At 52.6% G+C, this 23,771-nt stretch overlaps 1 protein-coding gene across 4 annotated transcripts in view; it reads right to left on the minus strand.

Moving 5' to 3' along the window:
* Positions 1–23,771, minus strand: part of CERK (ceramide kinase) — a 51,994-nt gene that overhangs the window by 11,817 nt on the left and 16,406 nt on the right. For 3 of the 4 annotated variants that reach the window (XR_009505476.1, XM_059937192.1, XM_059937191.1), the window contains exons 2-7: positions 16,609–16,722; positions 15,772–15,894; positions 10,618–10,743; positions 8,375–8,438; positions 5,941–6,086; positions 816–890 (exon numbers count right to left, since the gene is read on the minus strand). Coding sequence is in view for 3 of the 4 variants with exons in the window: in XM_059937192.1 (XP_059793175.1) it covers positions 816–890; positions 5,941–6,086; positions 8,375–8,438; positions 10,618–10,743; positions 15,772–15,894; positions 16,609–16,722 (648 nt within the window). In the remaining variant the exon portion in view is untranslated. The remainder of the gene's footprint in view (positions 1–815; positions 891–5,940; positions 6,087–8,374; positions 8,439–10,617; positions 10,744–15,771; positions 15,895–16,608; positions 16,723–23,771) is intronic. The other variant, XM_059937193.1, reaches the window with a different exon arrangement.

Below are 23,771 nucleotides of genomic sequence, written 5' to 3' on the forward strand. Positions count from 1 at the left end.
GAATTAAAGCGCGAGATAGGCAGAAGGCAGTCGAGGCCGTGGTCTGTTCTCCCGGGGTGCCCGGCCTCCTGCTCGCGACCCAAGTGACTAAATTTGACTCAAATTTCCAAAACGGGCTTGGAAAGCGGTTCCGTAAGGAGGGGAAAACAATGTGACCGTGAAGCTCGCTGAACGCCACTAAGTGAAAGGAAGGAGGAAAAGGCGCCTGGCATTCTCAAATGTAAAATCACACGTGTACCATCTGTGAACACAGCCCTCTGTGACTGTGGCCGACACGCGAGTAGCACTGCCAGCAGGGACAAGGACGGGCAGAGGGAGCCACACGGGTGCCCTGACGGCGCCTGGCAGCTCCGAGCAGCGCTACCAGCAGCCTGGGGCCTCCGACCCCAGGGGCGCGCTTTCTAGAGGAGCGGGGAGGGCGGGGGGTGACTGGGGAGGCCTGTCCCCGCAGGGCGACAAGGGGCCAAGTCCCGAGCAGGGATGAGGGCTGACAGCAGGGCTCCAGATGAGGGCGCGGACGTGTCGGGGCAGAGGAGCACCTGGCCAGCGCAGGGGACGCCACGGAGAACCACCGGGGCGCAGGTGCCGGGCACCCCCAGTGCTCTGGGGGGGCACCAGAGGGTTCTGAGCAGAGCAGCGCTTCTGTTTCTGAAGGTCACCCAGCTGGACGGGATGAGAAGTGGCAGGGAAGGGTGGCAGCCAGGGCCCTGCTGGCAGACGGACGGGCACCCGCACGGCGAGGCGGACTGACACCCGCGTGTGCCTGGGGACCTGGGATGGGGCAAGCCAAGTGCGGCGCTGAGAGAGGCACCCACCCACGACGATGTGCAGAGCCGAGGTCTCCGCGTCGTTCGTGCCAACCGTTGAGTAACACACACAGTCTGTCGACCCTAAAGGGGGGGAAAGGTCCTTAATGTCACTACAATCACTTAAGATCCTAGCATGTTTCCAAGTGCATGAGTGGTAAGCTCTTCCGTTTCTTCCATGGCCCTGGAGTAAATAAGAAGGAATAAACTCCGTTTGCCTACAGAGTTAGTCGCTGAGGTTGATTCATCAAGAATACTGAGATTGACCTTGACTACCAGCAACCAGCCAGCTCCTCACAGAGGGTTCAGAGACCCCTCCCGAGCCGGTCCGGGGGGCGGGGCCCCTGGGAGGTCCCTGCAGCGGTGGCAGCGGGGTGCCAGGGCGCAAGGCTCAGCGCTCTGCACGGTGTCCCCGCTCCTGGCTGCCACAAAGGCGGGCAGCAGCCCTGGGGCTCCAGACCTCAAGACCAAAGGGACTACGCAGTGGGGAAGTGCATGCAAAGCAAGGACAGCTCGTGGAGGCCGCAGAAAAAGCACCGCAGAAGACCTGTGCGCGGAGAGAGACCCGGAGCCTCAGCCCACCCCTGGGTCATGAGGGCGCAGCAGCTGCCGGCTGACAGGCGTGAGGGGCCAGCGGGACCCGCTCTGACCCCCACGGGCTCGGCCGGGGCTCTCCCTCCTCCTGCCCACACCCCCGTCTGTACAGTGGAGGCGACCTCAGAGCACGCAGCTAGCGCCTGGATCCCGAGGGCACGGCAGTGATACTACGGGTCCTCCCTCGGTCTGTCCTGGTTCTAACTGGGTCGTCACCAACGTCTCTGTTCTCCACCTGAGTGGGCAGAAAATCTCCTGGGTGCTTATTTATAACAGATTTCTGAGCCCCGCTCCACCCCCGAGATCCTGACTCAGTAGGTTTGGGATGGGGCTGAGCGATCTGAATTTTAACACGTCTGCTGAATAGCCAAAAACCCTAGTCTAGATTTCCCAAAAATAAACTCTGACGGGATCCAGAATTGCACCATAAATGCTGCCTCAGACACACAACCAACACAGGTTGAGGCCCATCAGGGAATAACCATCCTGTTAGCAGGCACACAAGCTCTGGCCGCAGGCAGGATCCAGCTGCTGTGCCCTCAGGCCCCAGAACATTCTATAAGGCCCTCAGCCTAAGTGGAGCCTGAAAGTCCATGGTTCTAAATAGACGTGCTGGATCGCAGGCAGTGTTTGTCATCTCTTAGAGCAACAGAATCTGGTCCAGTTTGAGATCAGAGTAGAAGCCTCTTAACTATTTAAGCTAACATATGCCTTCTTATGGTCGGAAACTTATATAAACACATACAGATGCATATATTTTTAATATGTATATTTTTCTTTTTTGTTAATCTTAACTTGAAGACTTGAATGACATCTCATTCCAAAAATGAGCCGAAAAGTAAAACGATTTAAATGAACATTTAAGATTAAAGGAGTGACTAATTCTTAAAATGGAATTAACAGTATTTAAGGAAAACTACATGGTTTCAGACTATCTTCCACACCCTTATTTTTCTAATTGAGGGTACCCGATAACGGGTATAAACATTTCTGACAAAATAAACTACAAAAGAGCCATGAAATTAACTTGAAGCACACCTTCATATCCCTAGAACTTCCCAGAATTTCCAGAGCCCACTTGCTCCCCTTACGTGCCTACCGCACTGTTTACACAGGCTCTAGGCATGCAGGCTTCAGTAGTTGTGGCGTGCGGGCTCAGTAGTTGTGGCTCGCGGGCTCTAGAGCTCAGGCTCAGTAGTTGTGACGCACGGGCTTAGTTGCTCCGCGGCATGTGGATCTTCCCGGACCAGGGCTCGAACCCGTGTCCCCTGCATTGGCAGGCGGATTCTTATCCACTGCGCCACCAGGGAAGTCCCCTCCCCTGCATTTTATCAGATATAACTTGTATATTCAGCAATCTTTTAATCAGTAGAAATTCAGCAGCGATCTCAAATAAAAATGAAGAAACGAGTGGTCTGCACTTTGCACCATGTCCTTTTGACCTTTAAAGTCCCTCTTTATTTGTGGGTCTATCTAGAATCTAACTGCTCTATTAAACACATGTTAGAATCAAGTTGAAAGTCTCATAAAGAGATCTGTCTCGAGTAGGGAAAAAAACCCCAGCACTTCTGACCTGCTGCATCATCCTTTTTACAGCCACAACAAAGACGGGCCCTTTTTGATGGCCCATCTCAACGACAGCATCTTGTCATAGAAGCTGCTCGAGAGGCGCCTCGTGTGGGAACAGCGGGCAGGACAGGGACAGGCTGAAGGCCACTGGTCAGTCAGTCAGTCCTGGGCCGCACGTGGGGCAAACCGCCGGCTCTAGAGGGCTGGGCTGGACGTGGCACACTTTTCCGAGTTCATTCACTAGGAACTAACTGCAAACACTTCCACTGAGTGTGTGAGATGGCGCAGAACCTACAGCCACCTGAACCCTACAGAAAAAAGCAGAGGGCTCAGTGGGGCCTGCCCTGGGCTGGGGGACACGCATTCACTGTTACCCAAGTCCTCAGGGCAACAAATAGCGCAAGTGAACCGAGTTTCTAGTAGGTTTCAGGGGTTATTTTGCTGAAAAATCAGATTTTTAAAGAAGGTACTCAGCTCAGCTTCCTCCCTGCTCAGCATCCTTCACGGGCCACCTCCCCACCCGCCTCCCTGCAGCTCCCACCTCCACTCTGCCTCTCACACACGCTGCTCACGTCTGCACCACCCACAGCCAAGCCTGTTCCTGCCTCGGGGCCATCGCCTGTGCCGCTCCTCCTGCCTAGAACATCGTGCCCCAGATGCAGGGCGCTGTCCCCTGCCCTTCAGGCCTCTGAGTGGGATCACACGTGAAAGGCCCCCTGCGCCCGTCTGGACCGTGCTCCCCCAGGCCCCACTGCTCTGTTCTCTCCGTTTCATGCTAATCACCTGCCTCTCCCCCTGGACTCCCTGCGTCCCCGCCTTGTTCCCTCGCAAGGCCCACAGCGAGGCCGGCCCACAGGAGGCCAGCAGAATGTACGCACGAGGACCCACCGAGGGAATGGACGGACGGAGCACGGGGCGTCTGCGGGCTGTAGACCCCTATGCTTTGGGCTGGCGGCCGGGGCACCGGGCACCGCAGACAGCCGCTTCAGGGCAGGAGAACGTCTGATTCTTCTTCGTCCCCAAAACACCACTTCTCGCTTGTTTAACATTCAGTCTGCTTCCAACAGCTCACTGCCCCCTCTGGGGACAACGTAAGTCCCCAGTTATCTCTGTGCGGTGAAGACTTTAACCCAGAGGGAGCGCCAGCTCCAGACATAAGATCTGGTTTATCTCGGGCGTCAGGAGCCCCCTGACCCCCAGCCCCTGTGCCCCAGAGCCACCTGCAACCTCCCCCTCCTCGAGGCCCCGCCTGGGAGGCGGCCCTCCCGGAAGCTGTGTCACCCGGCCCAGGGCAGAGGCAGCGGGCATGCACCCTTCTCCTTGCAAGCACAGTCTGGGCACTGCTGTCTCCCCACCCCCGCTGTGCCGGCCTTCCTGAGACCTGAGCAGGCCCAGGCGGGACCACCCAGCTCCGAACCCCGACACACTGTCCCTGAGGTCCAAGGCCAGCGCCCACAGCCCGGTGCTGGGGGGCTCGTGCTGGGGAGCTCGGGCTGGCTGCACCATCCGATTCACCAAGTCCTGCTGGCTCTGCCACTGAAACTGTGCTCGAGTCACAGCCAACCACACACCCGATGTCCAGCGTCCACCCGGGACCTGGGCAGCCCACCCGCCGCTGCTCTAGAACGGAATGTAGAGGGTGGTCTCACGCGCGGCCCTCTAGACGAGAGCCTGACCCAGGGCCTTTCCCCAGTCCCTCTAGCCCCCCGCCTGAGCGCACGGCTATTCCCATGGCCGCCCGCTGCCCCAGGGGACCCTTGGCGTGTGTCACTCCGCGCCCGGTCCCTCACCCATCACCTCTCAGGAAGGCTCCTGGGACCCCCCGGAAGGAGCCCCTCCGAGCCCTTCACCCAGACCCACGCCAGCGGCGCCTCCTCTACCCTGCCCCACTGCTGGAGACCCTCTCCTGCCACGCGGGTCCGTGTGTCTGCTGAGCTCCACAGCAAGACCCGGTCGATGCCAGGCCGCGGAGAAGCAGGGCGTCTGCCGGGCGCACTCCCGCTGCGCGGCGTCGGCCTGAGCTCTGGCGCCCTTCAACCATTTTAATAGCCCAGGGTTTTAGGTATCAGAGCCACACGGGCAAATGGTGACAAGAGGCATAAAGGAAACACAGATTAGAACGTAGAAAAATAAAATTCACGTAGTCCAGACACACCATGTACAAGGTTCAAGGACAAAAGCCTAACCTGGCAGAGAAGTTGGAAAACACGTGACCCACTGAGGGGAACATCCTTAACACACAGACAGCACCCGGCCAGGTGGGGAAGGACAGACCTTCCCGGGGGGCAGAGCGGCCTCCGAGCCCCACCGTCCGCGCCCTTCTGGACAGCCTTGGAACCTGACCCTGGCACCCGGCATCGTCACCCAGAAAATGGGGTGACAGCACCATTCTCAGAGCCATCAGAGAACGCGGATGTCCACCCGAACCCGACCTGCCAGGGTCCCTGCCGCTGTGGCCCAGACACAGGGTGAGGAGGGTGCCTCCTTCCGCTGGGTGGTCTGCAGAGCCCCGGCTTCACCCCGCCCACCCTGCCCCCCGCCGGCTGAACGCTGTGATTCTCCTAAGAGCTGGGTGATTCCCGGAGACACCAACACGCCGAGCCGGCCACCTCAGGACACGGCACGGCCGGCCCCTGTCCCGCTCACACCCCGAGGCCTCCCGCCCCGACGCCCGGCCCCCGGCCCTGTGTACCGGTCACTTCTTCCAGGACACCGCCTGCTCCCCACGCTCCCCTTCTCCTGCACTGTGCTCTGCGCCTCCCCCATCCCCCCCCACTGCCAAACGGCCATCCCTTCGAGAGCCAGGACCGTGCCCCCAGCGCCTGGCAGGAAGCAGGCGTCCGGGGGGCACGGCAGGACCCCTTCCCGCACGCAGCGGCGGTCCTGTGTCAGGTGCGCGGAGAGAAGAGCTCGCCTGAAATAAGGGACGAGCCTCAGGAAGACCCAAGGGCGACCCCTCCCGGCCGCGTACCCGCAGGGATGATACCGATCCTCAGCGGACTGGGCACGAGCGCCGCCCGGGGCTGGTCCTGGTCCACGCCGGCGTCCCTCTGCGTCCTGCCCACCAGGCCGTGCAGGACCTCGCTGAACATGCCGTCTCCGCCCACACAGACGACGCTGCGGGAGGAGCACAGGCGTCAGGCGCTCAGCACCCGCCCCGCACCGCCAGCTCCCTCCTGCGCTGGCCTCCGAGCCGCCCCCCAGGCCGCAGCGGTGCCCGTGCCCCGTCGGCCGTCTCAGCTCACTCCCCGCTCCTGCGGCAGACCTCGTCAGACCCTCCGTGTCTGCGTCCAAGCCCTGCAGGGAGAGGCTCCTGATGCCCGCCGCAGCCACACGGCCAGGCGCTGACAGGTCGAGAAGGGCAGGGCCTGGGGGACCGGGTGAAGGGCAGGGCCTGGGGCCAAGCTGCAGAGAATGCCCCTTCCTTCCCTAGCAGGCGAGGCTGACGAAAAATAAGCAGACGAAACATGAGCTCAACAGGTTTCTCCCCTCTGCCTTCCAGCCCCTGAATAAGGTCTCCAGGAACTCGGCCTCTGGGGCAGGTGACACGTGGCTTCCTCCCTCCCTGATGCTTCCCCCACCCCTCCCCCACTCAAGACCCACTCCCGCCGTGTGACCCTAATCCACCTCCCTGACCCTTCCCTCCAGGGAGGCTCTTCACACTGCCTGAGGTCCCCAGCGGCACAGTCGCCCACTTGAGACCCTAGAGCCTTCTTGGGGCCCTGGGATGGGGCACAGGGACACTCAGGACGCCGCCGCGCCTGGTCACAAAGCTTGGCGTCCAGCCCTTGGCTGCCCCCCAGCCTTCACGCTGACCCGACTGGAGGGGGCCCACAGCTCCACTGACATCCCCCACACCAAAACCTGCTTCAGCTCATCTCATTGCCTGATGACACTTGGTGAGGACTCGGTCACGGGGACCAGCCGATTCTCCCCCACACGTCCTGGAGAGCAGCCCCTCTGCCTCTGCCACTGTCCAGCCGGCTCCTGCCCAAGACCCATAACCTCTGCCAGCCTCCCTGGGTCCAATCCTCATTGCTACTTGCCACGCCGCTTTCAAGAGTATCTTTCCGGGGCTTCCCTGGTGGCGCAGTGGTTAAGAATCCGCCTGCCAGTGCAGGGGACACGGGTCCGAGCCCTGGCCCGGGAAGATCCCACATGCCAAGGAGCAACTAAGCCCGTGTGCCACAACTACTAAGCCTGCGCTCTAGACCCAAGAGCCACAACGACTGAGCCCGCGTGCCACAACTACTGAGCCTGCGCTCTAGACCCAAGAGCCACAACTACCGAGCCCACGTGCCACAACTACTGAAGCCCGCGTGCCTAGAGCCCGTGCTCTGCAACAAGAGAAGCCACCGCAACAGGAAGCCCGCGCACCGCAACGAAGAGTAGCCCCCGCTCTCCGCAGCTAGAGAAAGCCCACGCGCAGCAACAAAGACCCAACGCAGCCAAAAATAAATAAACAAAATAAATAAATTAAAACAAAAGTTATCTTTCCAAAACACCCGAGCCTACAGGACATCTAGGTACAAGCTTTCCGGGGATCCTCACCACCTTTCCCCAGCCTCGTCTGCTCATTCGCCGAGCACCTGCCGCGCGCCAGCCCTGTGCCAGGCGCGGGGGGCAGCTGTGCACAAGGCAGAGGGGGCCGGCTCTCCAGGAGCTGACATGCCAGCAGGCACAGACGCAACACAGATGCAGAGTCACACTCGGGGCCGGTGCCTCCTGCGGGGACGCGCACAGCACCCGCTCTGTGCTGTCGCAGCCAGAAACGCACAAGCAGGTCCTGACCGAGAGGAAACCTCCGACAGACCCAGAGCCAAGGGACATGCTGCAAAGGCACTGGCCTGTTCTCTCAAAATTCAGCCGCACCGAGAAGGCTGAGGATCTGGTCCGGGTTACGGGAGACCAGAGACACACCCACTGAGTCTGAAGGCAACGTATGATCCAGGGCTCTTCTGCCTTAGGGAGTAATGGGACAGCGGGCAGAGTCCGAAAAGGACAGCAAATGGGTCACGGCACTCGTATCAGTGTTAATCTCCTGGTTTTGATCACTGCATTTTAGTTCTGTAAGAGAATATCCTTGCTTTTAGGAAATACACACAAGTATTTAGGGACGAAAGCTGATCATGTCTATAACATACTTTCAAACGATACAGAAAAAATTTCTGTACGTAGGTGGTAAGACTAAAAAGGAAAACAAAACTATTACACGGTGGTTTTCCAAGGAGAAGAACATGACTGAACTTTTCTGCCTTTCCTAATTTTCTAGGAGAAGAAGGTTTATTTTACTTCGACAACTAGGAAAAAAGGTGTAAGGAAAGGGAGTGAATAAAATGAAGACAGATGGGTAAAACTTGATGAGAATTGACTATTTATTAGTCAGATGAAAGACGCTTACTTACCCGTCATATTTGTCTATGTTGAGCTCATATAAACTCTCCTTGGCATGATTAGCATGCTCAGTAACTGTGGGAAAAAAACATATTACATTAGAGTTTACACTCAAGTCTGTGAATCCTCTTTGAAATGAAAGGCAAGTAAACCATGCTTTTAAAATGAGGTCCTATAAAATCTGCAGGAGGGTTTCCTGTAAGAAAGCCCTCCTTCGATCTTACCCAAATTCCTTTCACGGACAGGATGCTGACCTCAGGGGAACAGGACCTCTCAGAATACACTCTACTGGGTAGGACATCACATTCTTGGCATTTTTTAAAAATTAATTAATTTATTTATTTTTGGCTGTGTTGGGTCTTCGTTGCTGCGCGCAGGCTTTCTCTAGTAGCGGCGAGCGGGGGCTACTCTTCGTTGCGGTGCACGGGCTTCTCATTGTGGTGGCTTCTCTCGTTGTGGAGCATAGGCTCTAGGCGCGTGGGCTTCAGTAGTTGCGGCTCATGGGCTCTAGAGCACAGGCTCATTAGTTGTGGCGCACGGGCCTAGTTGCTCCGCGGCATGTGGGATCTTCCCAGACCAGGGCTCGAAACTGTGTCCCCTGCATTGGCAGGCGGATTCTCAACCACTGCGCCACCAGGGAAGCCCCACATTCTTGGCATTTAATTGCCAACAAATAATAACTTTCTTGGGAAGAGATTACATCTTCTATTTTATAGTTTTCCCTTATTATCCAAGGAACTTGGAAAATTTTAGAATATACCAAAATGTAGAAGAAAGAAAATGTTAGTCCATAGTCTGTATACTCACTGTAACAGAAACTCTCTTTTTTTAAAAAAGAAAAATTTATTAATATTTTTATTTGGGTGCACCGGGTCTTAGTTGCGGCATGTGGGATCTTCGTTGCCGCGTGCAGGATCTTCATTTGTGGCATGAGGATCTTTAGTTGCAGCACGTGGGATCTAGTTCCCTGAGCAGGGATCGAACCTGGGCCCCCTGCACTGGGAGCACGGAGTCTTAGCCACTGGACCACCAGGGAAGTCCCAACAAAAACTCTCTTAAAATTCACTTGTACACACAATTTTGTGTCCTTGTTTTCCCAACATCTTATCACAATCCCTTTTTCATCATTAAAAATTCCTTGTAAAGACCATTTTAAAGAGCTACATACTATTCCTTCAGATTCACCACAATTCTGTCTTTATGTTTCCTGTTCCGGGGTATAAGTGGTTTCCAGTGTTTTGCTTTTATAAAAATGAGGCAACGGACACCTGTGTACCTCGCCCTCTGTGTAGAGCCGATGGTTTTCTCAGGGAAGTTTAGAAAACTGTAAGATTGGACAAAAACCCCCTCCTTTTTGAGGATCTTGACCCGCACTGCCAGGGGGCCCTTTAATAAGTTTACACAAAACCCTCAAATCTCTGAAAGGAGAAACCGTCTCCCTACACCCTCCCAGCATCTAGAACTTGCTCTGAAACTCGGTATTGCAAATGTGGCATTGCATCGTGTTTCTTAAAAATACCACTTACTGGTGAAATGATTTCTAAGCCTTACTAATTGCTTGTATCTCTTGCAAGAATTTTCTGTCCATAATCTTTGTCCTTTTTTTTTTTTTTTTTTAATTTATTTATTTTTATTTATGGCTATGTTGCGTCTTCGTTTCTGTGCGAGGGCTTTCTCTAGTTGTGGCAAGCGGGGGCCACTCTTCATCGCGGTGCGCGGGCCTCTCACTATCACGGCCTCTCTTGTTGCGGAGCACAGGCTCCAGACGCGCAGGCTCAGTAATTGTGGCTCACGGGCCCAGTTGCTCCGTGGCATGTGGGATCTTCCCAGACCAGGGCTCGAACCCGTGTCCCCTGCATTGGCAGGCAGATTCTCAACCACTGCGCCACGAGGGAAGCCCCATAATCTTTGTCCTTTTATCCTTAGTGTTTTTCCTGAGTGCTTTATGTGCTAATACTTGGCTAGAACAGCCTACGTTCTTTACTTTGTATTCTTCTCATTCTGGTATGCCAAAAACCCCAACATTTCAGTTTGTTAAAATAATCTTATACGGGGAATTCCCTGGTGGTCCAGTGGTTAGGACTCTGCGCATTCACTGCTGGGGCCCGGGTTCAATCCCCAGTCGGGGAACTAAGATCCTGCAAGCTGCGAAGCATGGCCAAAAAAAAAAAAATCTTAATACAATAAAAATCTTCCCTAGTGACCATATCTGAGTCATTCTCAAATTTACTTCTACAGAGACTTTGCGCCTTACCAATGATCTCGGTGGTGATGGAGGCCAGTGTAAACAACGGCGCCACTTTTCTCTCATAGATCCGCTTGCCTTGTCCTTTCCCTCCAAACGGATTGATGAACACCAGTAAGTGCTTTGGTCTAGATGCTGCAAAACAGCAACACCGCGTAAGTCACAATGAATGTAGGTGATCAAAATGAAGAACTGTGTTACTGAACAAAATCAAACCACAATGGTTCTAGAGCTCTGCTTAGTATTATCTGACAAAAAGCATTTTTAAGGTAAAGAACGGTGCTCAAGAGTTTCATAATCTCTGAAAAGAGAAAAGCACAGTTTGTGAGATCAGGCAGGTGCTCTGCACATCGGCCAGGGGGATGGCAGCCCCGGGGATTCAGAATCCTGGCAGAGAAGGACGCTCTCTCCTGATGAGCAGTCCTACAGGGTGTAAATCCTGGAAGCAGGAGCCTCATTATTCTTCATGTGAAGGAAAGTGAGTCTTCAGAAAATGAGAGAAACAGATATACAGCACAGAGCGTTGGGTGAGAAAGACAGACGGACAGGCACAGGGAACGCTCAATCTGGAGATGGACAGAGAGACGGAAGGACGGCAGGCTGTCCCTTCCAGAGGCCCGGCTAACCGCCTACACCCAGGTCTCCTGAAACACCCTGTTTTCTTATAGCAACTTCCACATTTCTGCTTGGGTCGGTTCAAGTAGATTCTGATACTTAAAAACCAAATTTAACCAACAAATCAATAAAAGTAGCAAGAAACTCGAAGCCCTGGGTCCACACAGAATCCCACACATGAACGCTCACAACAGTGCCATTCACAGCAGCCAAAACGTGGAGACCCCCCAGGTGTCCACCAACTGACGGCTGGATACACAGAATGTGACCAAAGGAGTATCGTTCAGCAACGAAAAGGAACAGCCCACTGATACACTTAACCAACATGAATAAATACCAAAAGCATGATGCTGAGAGATGGAAGAATTACACAAAACAGCCCTTTTACATGATTCCATTTATGTGGCAGAACTAACATGTGGCAACGATGACGAAAAGAAACAATCAGACTGGTGGTCGTCTCTGGACTGGCCGGGGAGGGTCACGAGGAAACTGGGGTGATGTTAAGTCTTACAGGGTCTGGGTTACACGGGTACACGTATGCTTCAAAACTCACTGATTTACACTTACCATTTGTCCATTTCACTGTATGTAAATTCTACCTCCGAACTGAAAACAAATACTGACCTCTAGGTCATGACACACGTGCTGAAGTGTCTGAAGGGTCATGCCCTGATGTCTGTCACTTACTTGGAAACACAGCAAACGTACCATTAACTAATGGATGGGCAGAGAGACACAGACAAAGCAAAACCAGCAAAATGTTAACAACTGCAGAATGTAGGTGGTGGGTGTATGAATGTCTACGGTACAATTTTTTCAATTTTTCTGTATGTTTGAAAATCTTCATAATAAAATATTGAAGGTAATACACAGTAGAGAAAAATCAAAGCCAAAAGTCTATTCTTTGAAAAGATTCATAAAATCGATAAGTCTCTAATAAAACTGATAAAAAGGAAAAGGGGAAAAAACACAAATTAACAATATCAGGAATGAGAAAGAGGACATTATTTCAGAACCTACAAATATTACAAGGAAACTGAAAGGATTTATTAAACTTATGCCAATAAATTTGTAAATTTTTACGTAAGAGACACATTTCTCAAAAAATACAATTTACCAAAAGTGACAGAATAAATAGAAAATCTGAATAGTCTGATATCTAATAAAGAAACTGAAGCCATTAATAAAAAGCCTTCCCACAAAGAAAACCCCAGATGGTTTCACCACTTAATGCTTCCAAATATTTAAGGGGAAAAGTAGCCTCAACATTATAAAAATTCTTCCACACGACAGAAAAGAAAGAAGCACTTCTCAACTCTGTGTACATGACCACTGTAAGCTTGACAGCAAAACCAGACAAGCACATTTACAGAAAGGAAACTCACAGGTCTATTTCTTCCCTGAGCCTAGGTGAGAAAATCCTAAACAAAATATCATCAAGTCAAATCCAGAAATGCACAAAAAGGGCAATACATCATTACCAAGTAGGATTTATTCCAGGAATACAAAGGCTTTTATACAAAATACAAGGAGAAACCAATGTTTTTCAACACGTTAACTCAAAAAGAAGAAAATCATACAATCATCTCAATAGATGCAGAAAAAGCACTTATCAAATTACACATCCAATGATGATTTTTTAAAATTCTCAGAAAACTAGGATTGGAAAGGAACTTCTTTAATCTGGATTTTAAAAACTTACTTAAAAAAACCTGGGCCTTCCCTGGCGGCCCAGTGGTTAAGACTCTGCCCTCACTGCAGGGGGCACGTGGTTCGATCCCCGCATACCACGCAGCGTGGCCAAAAAAACCTAAGGAACATCATTCTCGACAGTGGGATGTTGAAAAGTTTCCCCCAAGATCAGGACTAAGACCCTCCCCGCTGCACTGGAGGTCCAAACCAGGGCAAGAGGGTAAGAAAAAGAAAGAAAAAGGCATAAGAACTGAGATGGAAAAAAACAGAACAGTCATTATTCACAGCTGACAAAAAGAATCATCAAACTATTAAAATTAATCAATGAATTTAGCAAGGTCATTGGATGCAAGGTGAAATACAAAATCCAATTCAATGTCTATATATGAGCAAAAAATAAATAAAAAACAAAATAATAGCACCACAGTGCGGTGGGGAAAGGACAAGCTTTCCCACAGATGGCACGGGGTGAAGCAGATATCTATATTTAAGGAACGTGAACCTTGACCGCTTACTTCACGCTGCATACACACATCACTTCCAAAGGGACTCTGCAGCTCTCAAAGCGAGAGGTGGAGCAAAGCTTTGAGAAGAAACCATCTTCGTGGCCTCGGAGCAGAAAAGCTGTCCTAAATAGGACACAAACCAGCCACAGAGTTTTTAAAAAAGATAAACAGAGCTACATAAATATTAAGAATGTCCATCAAAAGAATGGAATGAAGAGAGTGAAAACACAAGCCATCCAGTGGGAGACGGTATCTGTAATTCAAAAATCCAGTGAAAGATTCAGATCTACAATATGTAAAGAATTTCTACACATCATTTAGACAGACAGACAACCCAACAGAAAGATGGGTAAAAGACTTGGACAGACACCTCACAAAAGAGGATCTCCAAATGGCCCATAAACAGAGCCAGTGAAGGTGAGAAATGCATTCCTATCAGGGAAATGCCAATCAAAACCATAATGCAAGACTGCTAACACCCACCCGAGTAACTACAATTTTAAAGGTGTGGTTAAGGTGTGGGACCAGCAGAGCTCCGGTCCCCTGCTGGTGGGCGTGGCCCCGGGACCTCCAGTTGGGGAGGCAGCGTGGCCGCGTGCACTGAGGCTCAAACACGCCACCAGCCCAGCAAGTCCAGTCCCACGCGTGCACCAGGAGACGCGTGCGGGCGAGTTCAGTACAGCTCTGCTCACAGCAGCCACGCCAGGAGGCCATCCAGTGGCCATCAACGGTAAAAGGGCTGCATAACCGGCCACTCATCCCCTGGAACACCACGCAGCCCAGAGAACGGGCCACCCGCCCCGCACGTGACGACAAGCTGCCGGAGAGCCAGACACGGGAGTGTCGGCTGGGATCCAACCGCATGAGTACAAAATGAACCCAGGTGTTTGAAGTCAGGTGATCGTCACCTTTGGGGAGCGATGGCAGGGGCCCTGGGGCTCCAGGGGGCTGGCAGCATTGTCTCCTGATCTGTGTGCGGGTTACCCGAGGGCACTCAGTGTGTGAGAACTTCTTTGTGTCTAGTTATACTTCAGTTAAACATTCAGGAGTAACACAAAGTGACAGAGCAGCTGAAAAAACTGAATTACAGAATACTTTTAGATAAAAGTAGACTATAGCAGATGCACGACTGTATAGGTTTTTCTGCGAAAAAAGTCCCATTATTCAGTGGGGGGCAGGTTCAGAGGGCTTTCTCTTGGAGTTTGAACCTCCAGAATCATCCTGATCCAAAGACTCAAAGTCTCATGAAAACAACCGGAGGACAGAGGGGAGAGAGCAGGTGAGGATGAGGAGGGAGGGTCAGGAGGAGGGGGGAGGTGGCGGTAGAGGAACTGAGGCAACCTCCCAGCCAGACTCGTTCAGAAGTCCAGCGGACAAGCAGAGGACAGAGCGCCAGCGATCCGAGATGGAAGGAAAGGTCAGGACGCACTGGTTGCACGGACGGCGGGGGACCAAACGCCCCATCCCGTCCCACAGAATCAGATGGCGAAACGCAGAATCCAAGTCCCGCCGCCCAGATGCTAAGCCAAACACGTGCTTTTCCAAGCCAGGAAGTCTCTCTGAAGCTGCTGTGTGGGAAATACCTTCCTCAAACAAATTATAATTCACTTTTTTTAATCTAGATGCCAAATTAATTTTAAAAGATATAAAACCAACCTAAACACATGCTCTTTCTTTTCTATGGCTTAAGTCTGCACTGAGTTGTCAAGACTGTGTATTACGATTATATCCAAACAGATTAGCAGAGGCGCACTACTATATACAGGATGGATAAACAACAAGGTCCTGCTGTATAGCACAGGAAACTATATTCAATATCTTGTAATAAACCATAATGGAAAAGAATATATGTATATGTATAACCGAATCACTTTGCTGTACAGCAGAAATTAACACCACATTGTAAATCAACTATACTTCAATTTAAAGAAAAAAAAAGATTATACCCAAACAACATGAAATAGTGTTCCAGATACAAAATGAGTTGACACCTACCGTTAAGTGTGACAGACAGACTCTGGCTGCACACCAATAACTCACAGCTCAGACGTTCAGACACACCCCAGGGGGACAGAGGTGCCTTCCCCAGGCACCTGGTTTAATCCTCCATTCACTGCGAGTGCAGGCATTATCACCCCATTTTCCAGGAAAAGAAACCCAGGCCCAGAGAGCCAAGGGGCCTGCCCCGAGCCTCGCGGCTGTAAGTGAAGGTGCCAGGCCCTGGGGGCCAGGCTCTGGGCACCACACTACGTGGTCCTCTAAGCAGTAAAGCGTTCAAAAGCCACAGCGACCCATCACATCCGCCTTGGTTACAGGGAGCTGGGCCGAATACAAACCACGCACGTACTCAGCTTCTCCAGTAGCTCCCTGAGGGTCTGCAACCACAGGTGGCACAGCTGCTCCTCAGGACACCAGAAGGTCACCTGCGCCCACCTCCAGCGGTGCCGCCGGGCCCTCCTCACACGATGCACTGCACAGAGAACACACGCCGTGAGCTCGCGGCCCTGCAGACCGGGGAACGCGCTTCCCTCACACTGACCCCAGGTTCACACTCAAAGCACCCCAATGGTCCCCTTTTCTTCTGACTAGTAACTTCCAAGGTATATTAGGGAAAAGATCCTAATTCTCAGTTCTTTTAACCCATATAAAAAAAACAATAAAAAATAAGAAAAAAATGAATATTAAAAGTAGAGCTTGGGACTTCCCTGGTGGCGCGGTGGTTAAGAATCCGCCTGCCAATGCAGGGGACACGGGTTCCAGCCCTGGTCCGGGAAGATCCCACATGCCGCGGAGCAGCTAAGCCCGTGCGCCACGACTACTGAGCCTGCGCTCTAGAGCCCGTGAGCCACAACTACTGAGCCCACATGCCGCAACTACTGAAGCCCACGCGCCTAGAGCCCATGCTCCACAACAAGAGAAGCCACCGCAAGGAGAAGCCCGCGCACCGCAACAAAGAGTAGCCCCCGCTCGCCACAACTAGAGAAAGCCCGAGCGCAGCAACGAAGACCCAACACAGCCCAAAATAAATAAAAAATAAATAAAAGTAGAGCTTGGAAAAAATGATACAAGGACCTTTCTATAAAGATAAACCAAGGACACAATGAGTTTGTTAAACAAGTGACAAAAAAAGTTCCCTTTCATGTAACCTGCATGGAATTACTGAGGAACATTCAGGCCACATTACCTGTGAAAGCATAAGGCTTTTCCATTTTCTGCCATTTTCCACTGGTGTAGTGTTTCCCATTAATGTCTGTTTCTTCAACGGTGATGATCTCGGAAATAGGCACAGAGCAGGCATCTGTAAAAACACCACAGTCTCACGTCAAGAGGGTTCACGGAATTCACGTGAACACAAGGAATGCCACTCCAAAGTGCTGGGAAACATTCTGCTTTAAAATTCATCAGACATCCAAAAGGAAGAGGACAAGTTATACGTAATTTTAAAATTCAGAGCTAAATAAGTTTGGGAAACTCTATGTCATCAGAAGATGGGACGTCTTATCCACAGTCACCAAATGGAGGCTGTGAATTTTCCAGGCCAGCTCCTGTATTAAATTTGGGGAAAGATGTCCAAGACCCAGTGCCTGTGTTCAGTCTGGCTCAGAAATCAAGTGGGAAAGATGCACATAACAGACCCAGGACCACAGAGTGTGCAGGTGAGTCAGGGCCACACCAAGGCAGCGCGGGGGCGGGTAGAGGGCTCTAGAAAGGCCTGGTGGGTCCAACCACTAGGATGCAGGAGGAGAAAGGGGAGACTTGGGTGGACGTAGGGATGACAGCACAGGACATCCTCCACCATGGGAAACCCAGTCATAACTGCGGGCCTGCAGCTGCCACCAGGTAAGGCCGGACACACAAACAGCTGTGGGAAACGTGAGGTGACAGCTTGTCACGGCAACTGGGGCCCAGAAAGAACCCTCCGAGGACAGCACAGGGACTGGGAAGCAGAGAAGTTGGAAGACAAGCCCCCAGTGTGGACAGGCTGCGTTCCCAAAGCCCACCGGTGACGGCTGGTGGGAGTCACCATCTGCCTTTACACAGACGAGCATGGCAGTTCCTGGTTAGGCCCCAGGTTGGCTATGAAACCTGCAGTATAGCTCTCCCCACCTTCTGCTACATTCAGCTCACCCAAAGCTTTATCTGCTGCTTGGGTGAGAAGAAAAACAAAAATAGGTAAGGAGGATATACTATTTTATACGCACACTGCTGTTACATGTAACAGATGTGGTGAGACAATTATTTTCTTGAAAAAGGGACAGAGGTCCATGGGGACGTGAAAAAAACATCAACACTATCTGCATCCCTAGTCGATTGAGGAATGACACCAGCAGAATCCTGGGGTCTGGCTGGAGGCCGTCCCGGGTGAGTCTGTGCCTGGGGCGGGGACCTCCAAAGCAGGTCTTGGCGAGTGACCGCCTCCATCGGCCCCTCCGTCTGCTGGGCCAGGAGCTCAGCCTGAACTTCACGACAACACACAGGGCTCGTCGTGTCAAACTGGGAGGGGTTCTGGAAGCTGCCCGATCAGGGTGAGAGGGGTCCAGCACGAAACAGCGTCCTTTCGGCCTCCCTCGCCCGCTGACCCCGAGGCCACGTTCCTCTGCACCCTGCCGTGTGTCCCTTCACGTTTGCAGGTCACTGCTGCACCCTGTTCTGCAAAACCCTTATGTCTAGTTAGGAGGCATCGAGAATCAGAGAGTTCCTGAAAAGTTATGCATGACTCACAGGGTAACCCGCAGAAAGAGTCTATAAATTAGCAATCTCTAGCCCTGTGAATTTAGTTTGACTGGAAGAATCAATCCCAGGCCACAGTGGAGGCCACCGGCTGTCCCCTAAGGGCAAAGTGACACCGTAGTCCCCTGGTCAACCTCCCTGTGCTGGCACGGAGAGGCTTCCAAGCACAGCACTGCACGTCGTGTGCACACACCAGGTATAAATTATAAATTCATGGATGTAAAAATAGATATTCTTAGAGGAGCATCTTGCACAGAGTTGATGCTGGGAACTTGGGGGTCACTTTCATTTTCTGCATAGTATTAGCATTTCTCTCCCTTTGCTTGCATTTTGCATAATCCTGCACTGCATATGGGATTAGATAAAAAGTCAAAGTCTTCTATAAAAGATCGTGTGATAAGAGGAGCCGTGGTAGAGTTACTTCCAGACCAAACTGCACCTGGCCGGCGGCCAAATCGATGCCGGCAAGGCATGCGGACGCAACTCACTGGCAGACGACGGGGCCCGGAGCACAGCTGGCCGCCTCGCGCCACAGCCTGGCCGCCCCACCTGATTCGGGCCAGTCTCTGCACACAGAAGGCACGTCCCTTGCTGACTCCCCGCTTCCCAAGCTGCTCCGGCCGCCCTCGGGAGTCGCCCTCGCGATCTGAATCCTCCTCGTGGTCACCGGGCTGACTGTGGCCCTGTCGGAGGATCAGTGGCCAAGGCTCGCGGGCGTCCCCTCTCTCTTTATAAAGTAACAACCCAACACCCACTTGAAGCAAACTTCCGAGCAGAACGTTCTGGAACAGACGGGGACCTCTGAAGGAGAGGAGGACTCGAAAGCCGCCCGACCCCCTGGGAGCCTCCCTGGCCCAGGGGCCCCCACTCCGCACCTCTCTGCGGTGGGCCGTCCCGTCACGTCGGGTTTGAGCAGCGCCCCTGGGCTCCAGCCACTAGTGCCGGCGCCTCCCCTCCCAGCACGCCGGACATTGGCCAACGCCTCCCGAAGGCAAGGGCGCCGACTGAGAACCACGCTCACAGGGTTAGCGCGCTTAGCAACCCTTCTCTACACAGAGAGCAGGGGGGCAAACTGAGGCCAGGCTTGGGGCCACGGGGGACAGGCAGACACCTGTCCTGCCGACCCTGACCACGCCCGCATCTCAGAGCCCCAGGAGTGCACCTGGCCAGTCACGTCCACGTCCCACAGGTGCCTCACACCCAACCGTCTACATCTAAACCCATCTTTCTCCTCCTCCACGCCCCCCCCCCCCCGCATCCCCCAGCCCAGTGAAGGGTGCTGTGTCCACAGGCTCGGGTGCCCAGCAAGCCAGGCTCCTCTCCAACTCGGGCGGCCGCCAGCCCTCCCGCTGGGGTTCATCCCCCCCCAGCTGAGCCGCAGACGTGGGAACGCGGCTCTGCTCTGCCTGGACCTTTCAGTGTCTACCCCCTGCCGCTCAGCACGCGGCTTAATTCAACACCCCAGGCTGGGCATGCGGCTGCCCCTGCCCCCCTTCCGCCCCTGCCCGCCTTCCTGGCAAAGCCGGCGGGGAAGGGGGTGGCTATCCCCCCGCAGGGGCCGCTGCCCCCCACTTGATCTCATTCTAACTCCCACGCCTACACCTGCCCTGATCAAACAAGCATTTGTTTTAACTGCTGGATACTAACCCCCCATACATAGACAATGCCTACAACAGAACTTGAAGATTTTCAACCGAAGTCCAGCCAAATTAGAAACCACCTTGCGGGAGCATTGCAATCTCACTGGCAGCACTTGTGAAAACCTCTCTGCTACACTAAATTCCTAAACCAAAGCGACTTTTTCTGGGTGATTTTTTTAACATTCCTGAGATGAAAAAGGGAGTCCACCTGGGGCAGTGGCCACCCCGGGGACAAACGGAGCCCTGGGCACCCCCGTGACAGATCGGGCCGATGGTGGCCATCCCCGACCAGGAGCCAGTCCTCCATCCTCTCGGGGACTGAGCCGGGGGAAGAGGACTGGGGCTCCCTCCACCTCCTTCCACGCTTGGGTAAGATCACACGAGAGGCAGAAGACCCCGAGGCCCCCCAGGCCAGGCAGGAGCCCCCGGCCCGAGCTCCAGGTTTCAGGCGCCGCTCGGATTCAGTGACCCTCCCAGGCTGGCAGTGCCCACTCTGCACCACAGAGGCCTTACAAGCCCTGCCACTGGGGCCCCAGGTTCGAGAGAACAGTGCACCACCCCGAGCGTCCTAAGTGCCACCGGTACCAAACCAGGCTCGTCCTGCCAGACACGCAGCAAGCCCAACGCGGACACGCCGAGGTCAGCAGCAGAGAGAGGTTTACTTCCAAGGCAGCCACGCGAGGAGGCAGGAGAACAAGCCTCGGGTGCGCCTCCCCAAAGGCCAGGGGCTGGGGTATCTTTGGGACAAAGCAGCAGGGCACCCGGGGCGGGGGGAGCGTGGGGGAGGGTGATGGGGGAACAGGTGCGTCATCGTGTGCAGGTTTAACTAGGCCACCGGCCTCTGCACAATCAGAAGTGGGGGCGCTGAGCACCATCTGAGGGTGAAGTTTTCGGCCCTGTGATGTTAAAAGGTCAGCAAGCAGACACAGACGCAGGCCCAGTTGGAGGGTCGGTGGTCCTATCTAGTCTCAACCAGATCAGCTGGAACCAGACACAGCTGATCCCAAGTTTCAGAAAACAACTCGGGCAAACATCTTACTATTTACGCTCTGTACTGCTTGGAGGGCGTGCAAGTCTGAAAACGACCTTCATCAGTGGAGGCAGGTGCAACGGATCTGACGCAGAACCCACGGCTTCAGCAGCTGACATCCCCGCTGCCTGCCCGCCTGCCAACACAGACTCCCTCCCTCTCTGACTGCAGGCCCCGTGGGGCTTCTCTCCCGGCTCTGCGTGTGTGTATCCGTGTGTGTATGTGCGTGTGTGTATCTGTGTGTGTGTGTATCCGTGTGTGTGTGTGTATCCGTGTGCGTATGTGTAGCTGGGGAAGGCAGGGGCCGAGCACACCCTGTGCCACAGCTTGGTCCTGGCAGAGCAGGCCCTCTGGGTTCTACAGGACACACTGTGGCTTCAGTTGGTCCACCCATCCAGCTCTGACCGGCATCTCCTAACTCTTCCCCAGGCCCCCTCACCTAGACTCACCGCACACCCTTGTGTGCCAGCTGTGATGGAGGGCTTCATAGAACCACCAAGAAAACCAACCCACCTCAAGATGGCTTGGACGTAACTTCCACAAAAATATTCTCCTGTCTTCTCAAACTGGTTACTCCCCAGGAACTTGCTGCCACGCCTCTGAGCACGAAAGTCACCAAAGAGTTTTAATCACAAGCAGCACGGTCCCCACAGGGCATGTGTTTTACAAGCGCATCCCGGGGACACAGTGACCCAGTGCCACGAGGCGGCAACTCACGCTGGTACTTGGAAAGGATGCTTACGATCTGAGGGGCAAGTTGACGAGGCTCTGAGAACTTGCGTCCTGTCACAGTCTGAAGGGTCTTGAACATTTAAGAGAGAAAATCTCATCATGCGAGCAAACAAAACGTGCTCTGTGCCGCCTTCCAGGTGCCCAGCGGGCAGCGCCAGACGTGCTCCCCACACACCTTCACCGGGTCCTCCCAAGTGGTCAGCGGGCTCTGTGCTGGGTGCACACCACAGGGACACTGAAAACATCCATCCCGGGTGTTCTCTGTCCTCCTTCTAATGTGGTTTCAGTTACCTCTGGTCTTGAAGACTCAATTTGGAATCCAACAGAAACAAATTGTTTTATTACCCTCTACGGACATTACAAATTTTGAGAAACAAAAGGCAATGTTGGTCATAAAACAAAGAACTAAAGAGATACTATGTATTAATGACAAGAAGACTATCTTTCCATGGAGCACCATGTATTACCTCCATGATAAAAGTATTTAAAAAGAAAACGAAGTACAGAAAGAACCATTTGTGTCCAAAGAGTAAAATGCAGTAATGCGGTCACAGATCATCACCACCCGGAAGACGGTGAGTGTGTCTGCAGTGAAGAGGACGCAGGGCGGGAAAACACAGCCGCGGGATAAAAACACACATTGTTCACTGGAAGGGCTTTCCTCCTTCTATCCTTCCCTAACTGGGATATTAAATTGCATGTGGTACAACATTAAAGTTTAGGATACGTGTGATTGAAGTATAGTTTAGGAGAGTTTTTTAAGTTTAAAATTGAAATTTTAAGTAGCATCAACTTTTGCAATGCTATAAAAACTGAGCAGATTTGAAATAAAGAAGACAAATATAGAAGAGGCAAACTTTTGATAAAATTAGGAAAAAACCCATAAAATTTGAATACCTATTTGATATTTTTATTTTACACTATTAAACATCTTATAAACCTAATCTCCAGCTATGATGCTAATTTTGGTCATTTTTATTCATTGATAATAATAAATTCTACAACTTACCTGACACATTCCAAACTCCAAAAGAAGTAAAGCATTTATAAGGCTTTACTGGAATGTATGATCACAAATAACTTGCTTGGGATGTAAAGTAAGTATGTTCTAACCACACACTCACTCGGGGACCACCTCTTTCCCTCAGCCAAGCCGCTAGTTCCCAGCCGTGCTCCCTTTTCTGGGAATGGTTTGTCTATACACCAGGTACGCCCTGCCCACACACACGCCAGATACACACACACACACACACCACATACACACACGCCAGATACACACACACCTCCAGATACACACACCCAGATACACACACACACCCCACATACACACACGCCAGATACACACACACACACACACACACGCCAGATACACACACACACCCAGATACACACACACACCCCACATACACACACGCCAGATACACACACACACCCAGATACACAACCAGATACAAACACACACACCACACACACGCCAGATACACACACATACCCACATACAAACACACACCACACACACATGCCAGATACACACACACACTCAGATACACACACACCAGATACACACACACACATACACACGCCAGATACACACACACACATACACACACCAGATACACACACACACCCAGATACACACACCCAGATACACACACACACCACATACACACACGCCAGATACACACACACACCCAGATACACACACACACACACCACATACACACATGCCAGATACACACACCCAGATACACACACACACCACACACACATGCCAGATACACACACACACACCACATACACACACGCCAGATACACACACACACCCAGATACACACACACACACCACATACACACATGCCAGATACACACACACACCCAGATACACACACACACCACATACACACATGCCAGATACACACACCCAGATACACACACCCAGATACACACACACACACACCACACACACATGCCATATACACACACACACCACATACACACACGCCAGATACACACACACACCCAGATACACACACGCCAGATACACACACCCACCCAGATACACACCCACCCAGATACACACACACACGCCACATACACACACGCCACATACACACACGCCAGATACACACACGCCCAGATACACACACACACACCACATACACACACGCCAGATACACACACACACCCAGATACACACACACCCAGATACACACA

Source organism: Balaenoptera ricei, chromosome 10 (genome assembly GCF_028023285.1).
Source record: "Balaenoptera ricei isolate mBalRic1 chromosome 10, mBalRic1.hap2, whole genome shotgun sequence".
Lineage (NCBI taxonomy): Eukaryota > Metazoa > Chordata > Mammalia > Artiodactyla > Balaenopteridae > Balaenoptera > Balaenoptera ricei.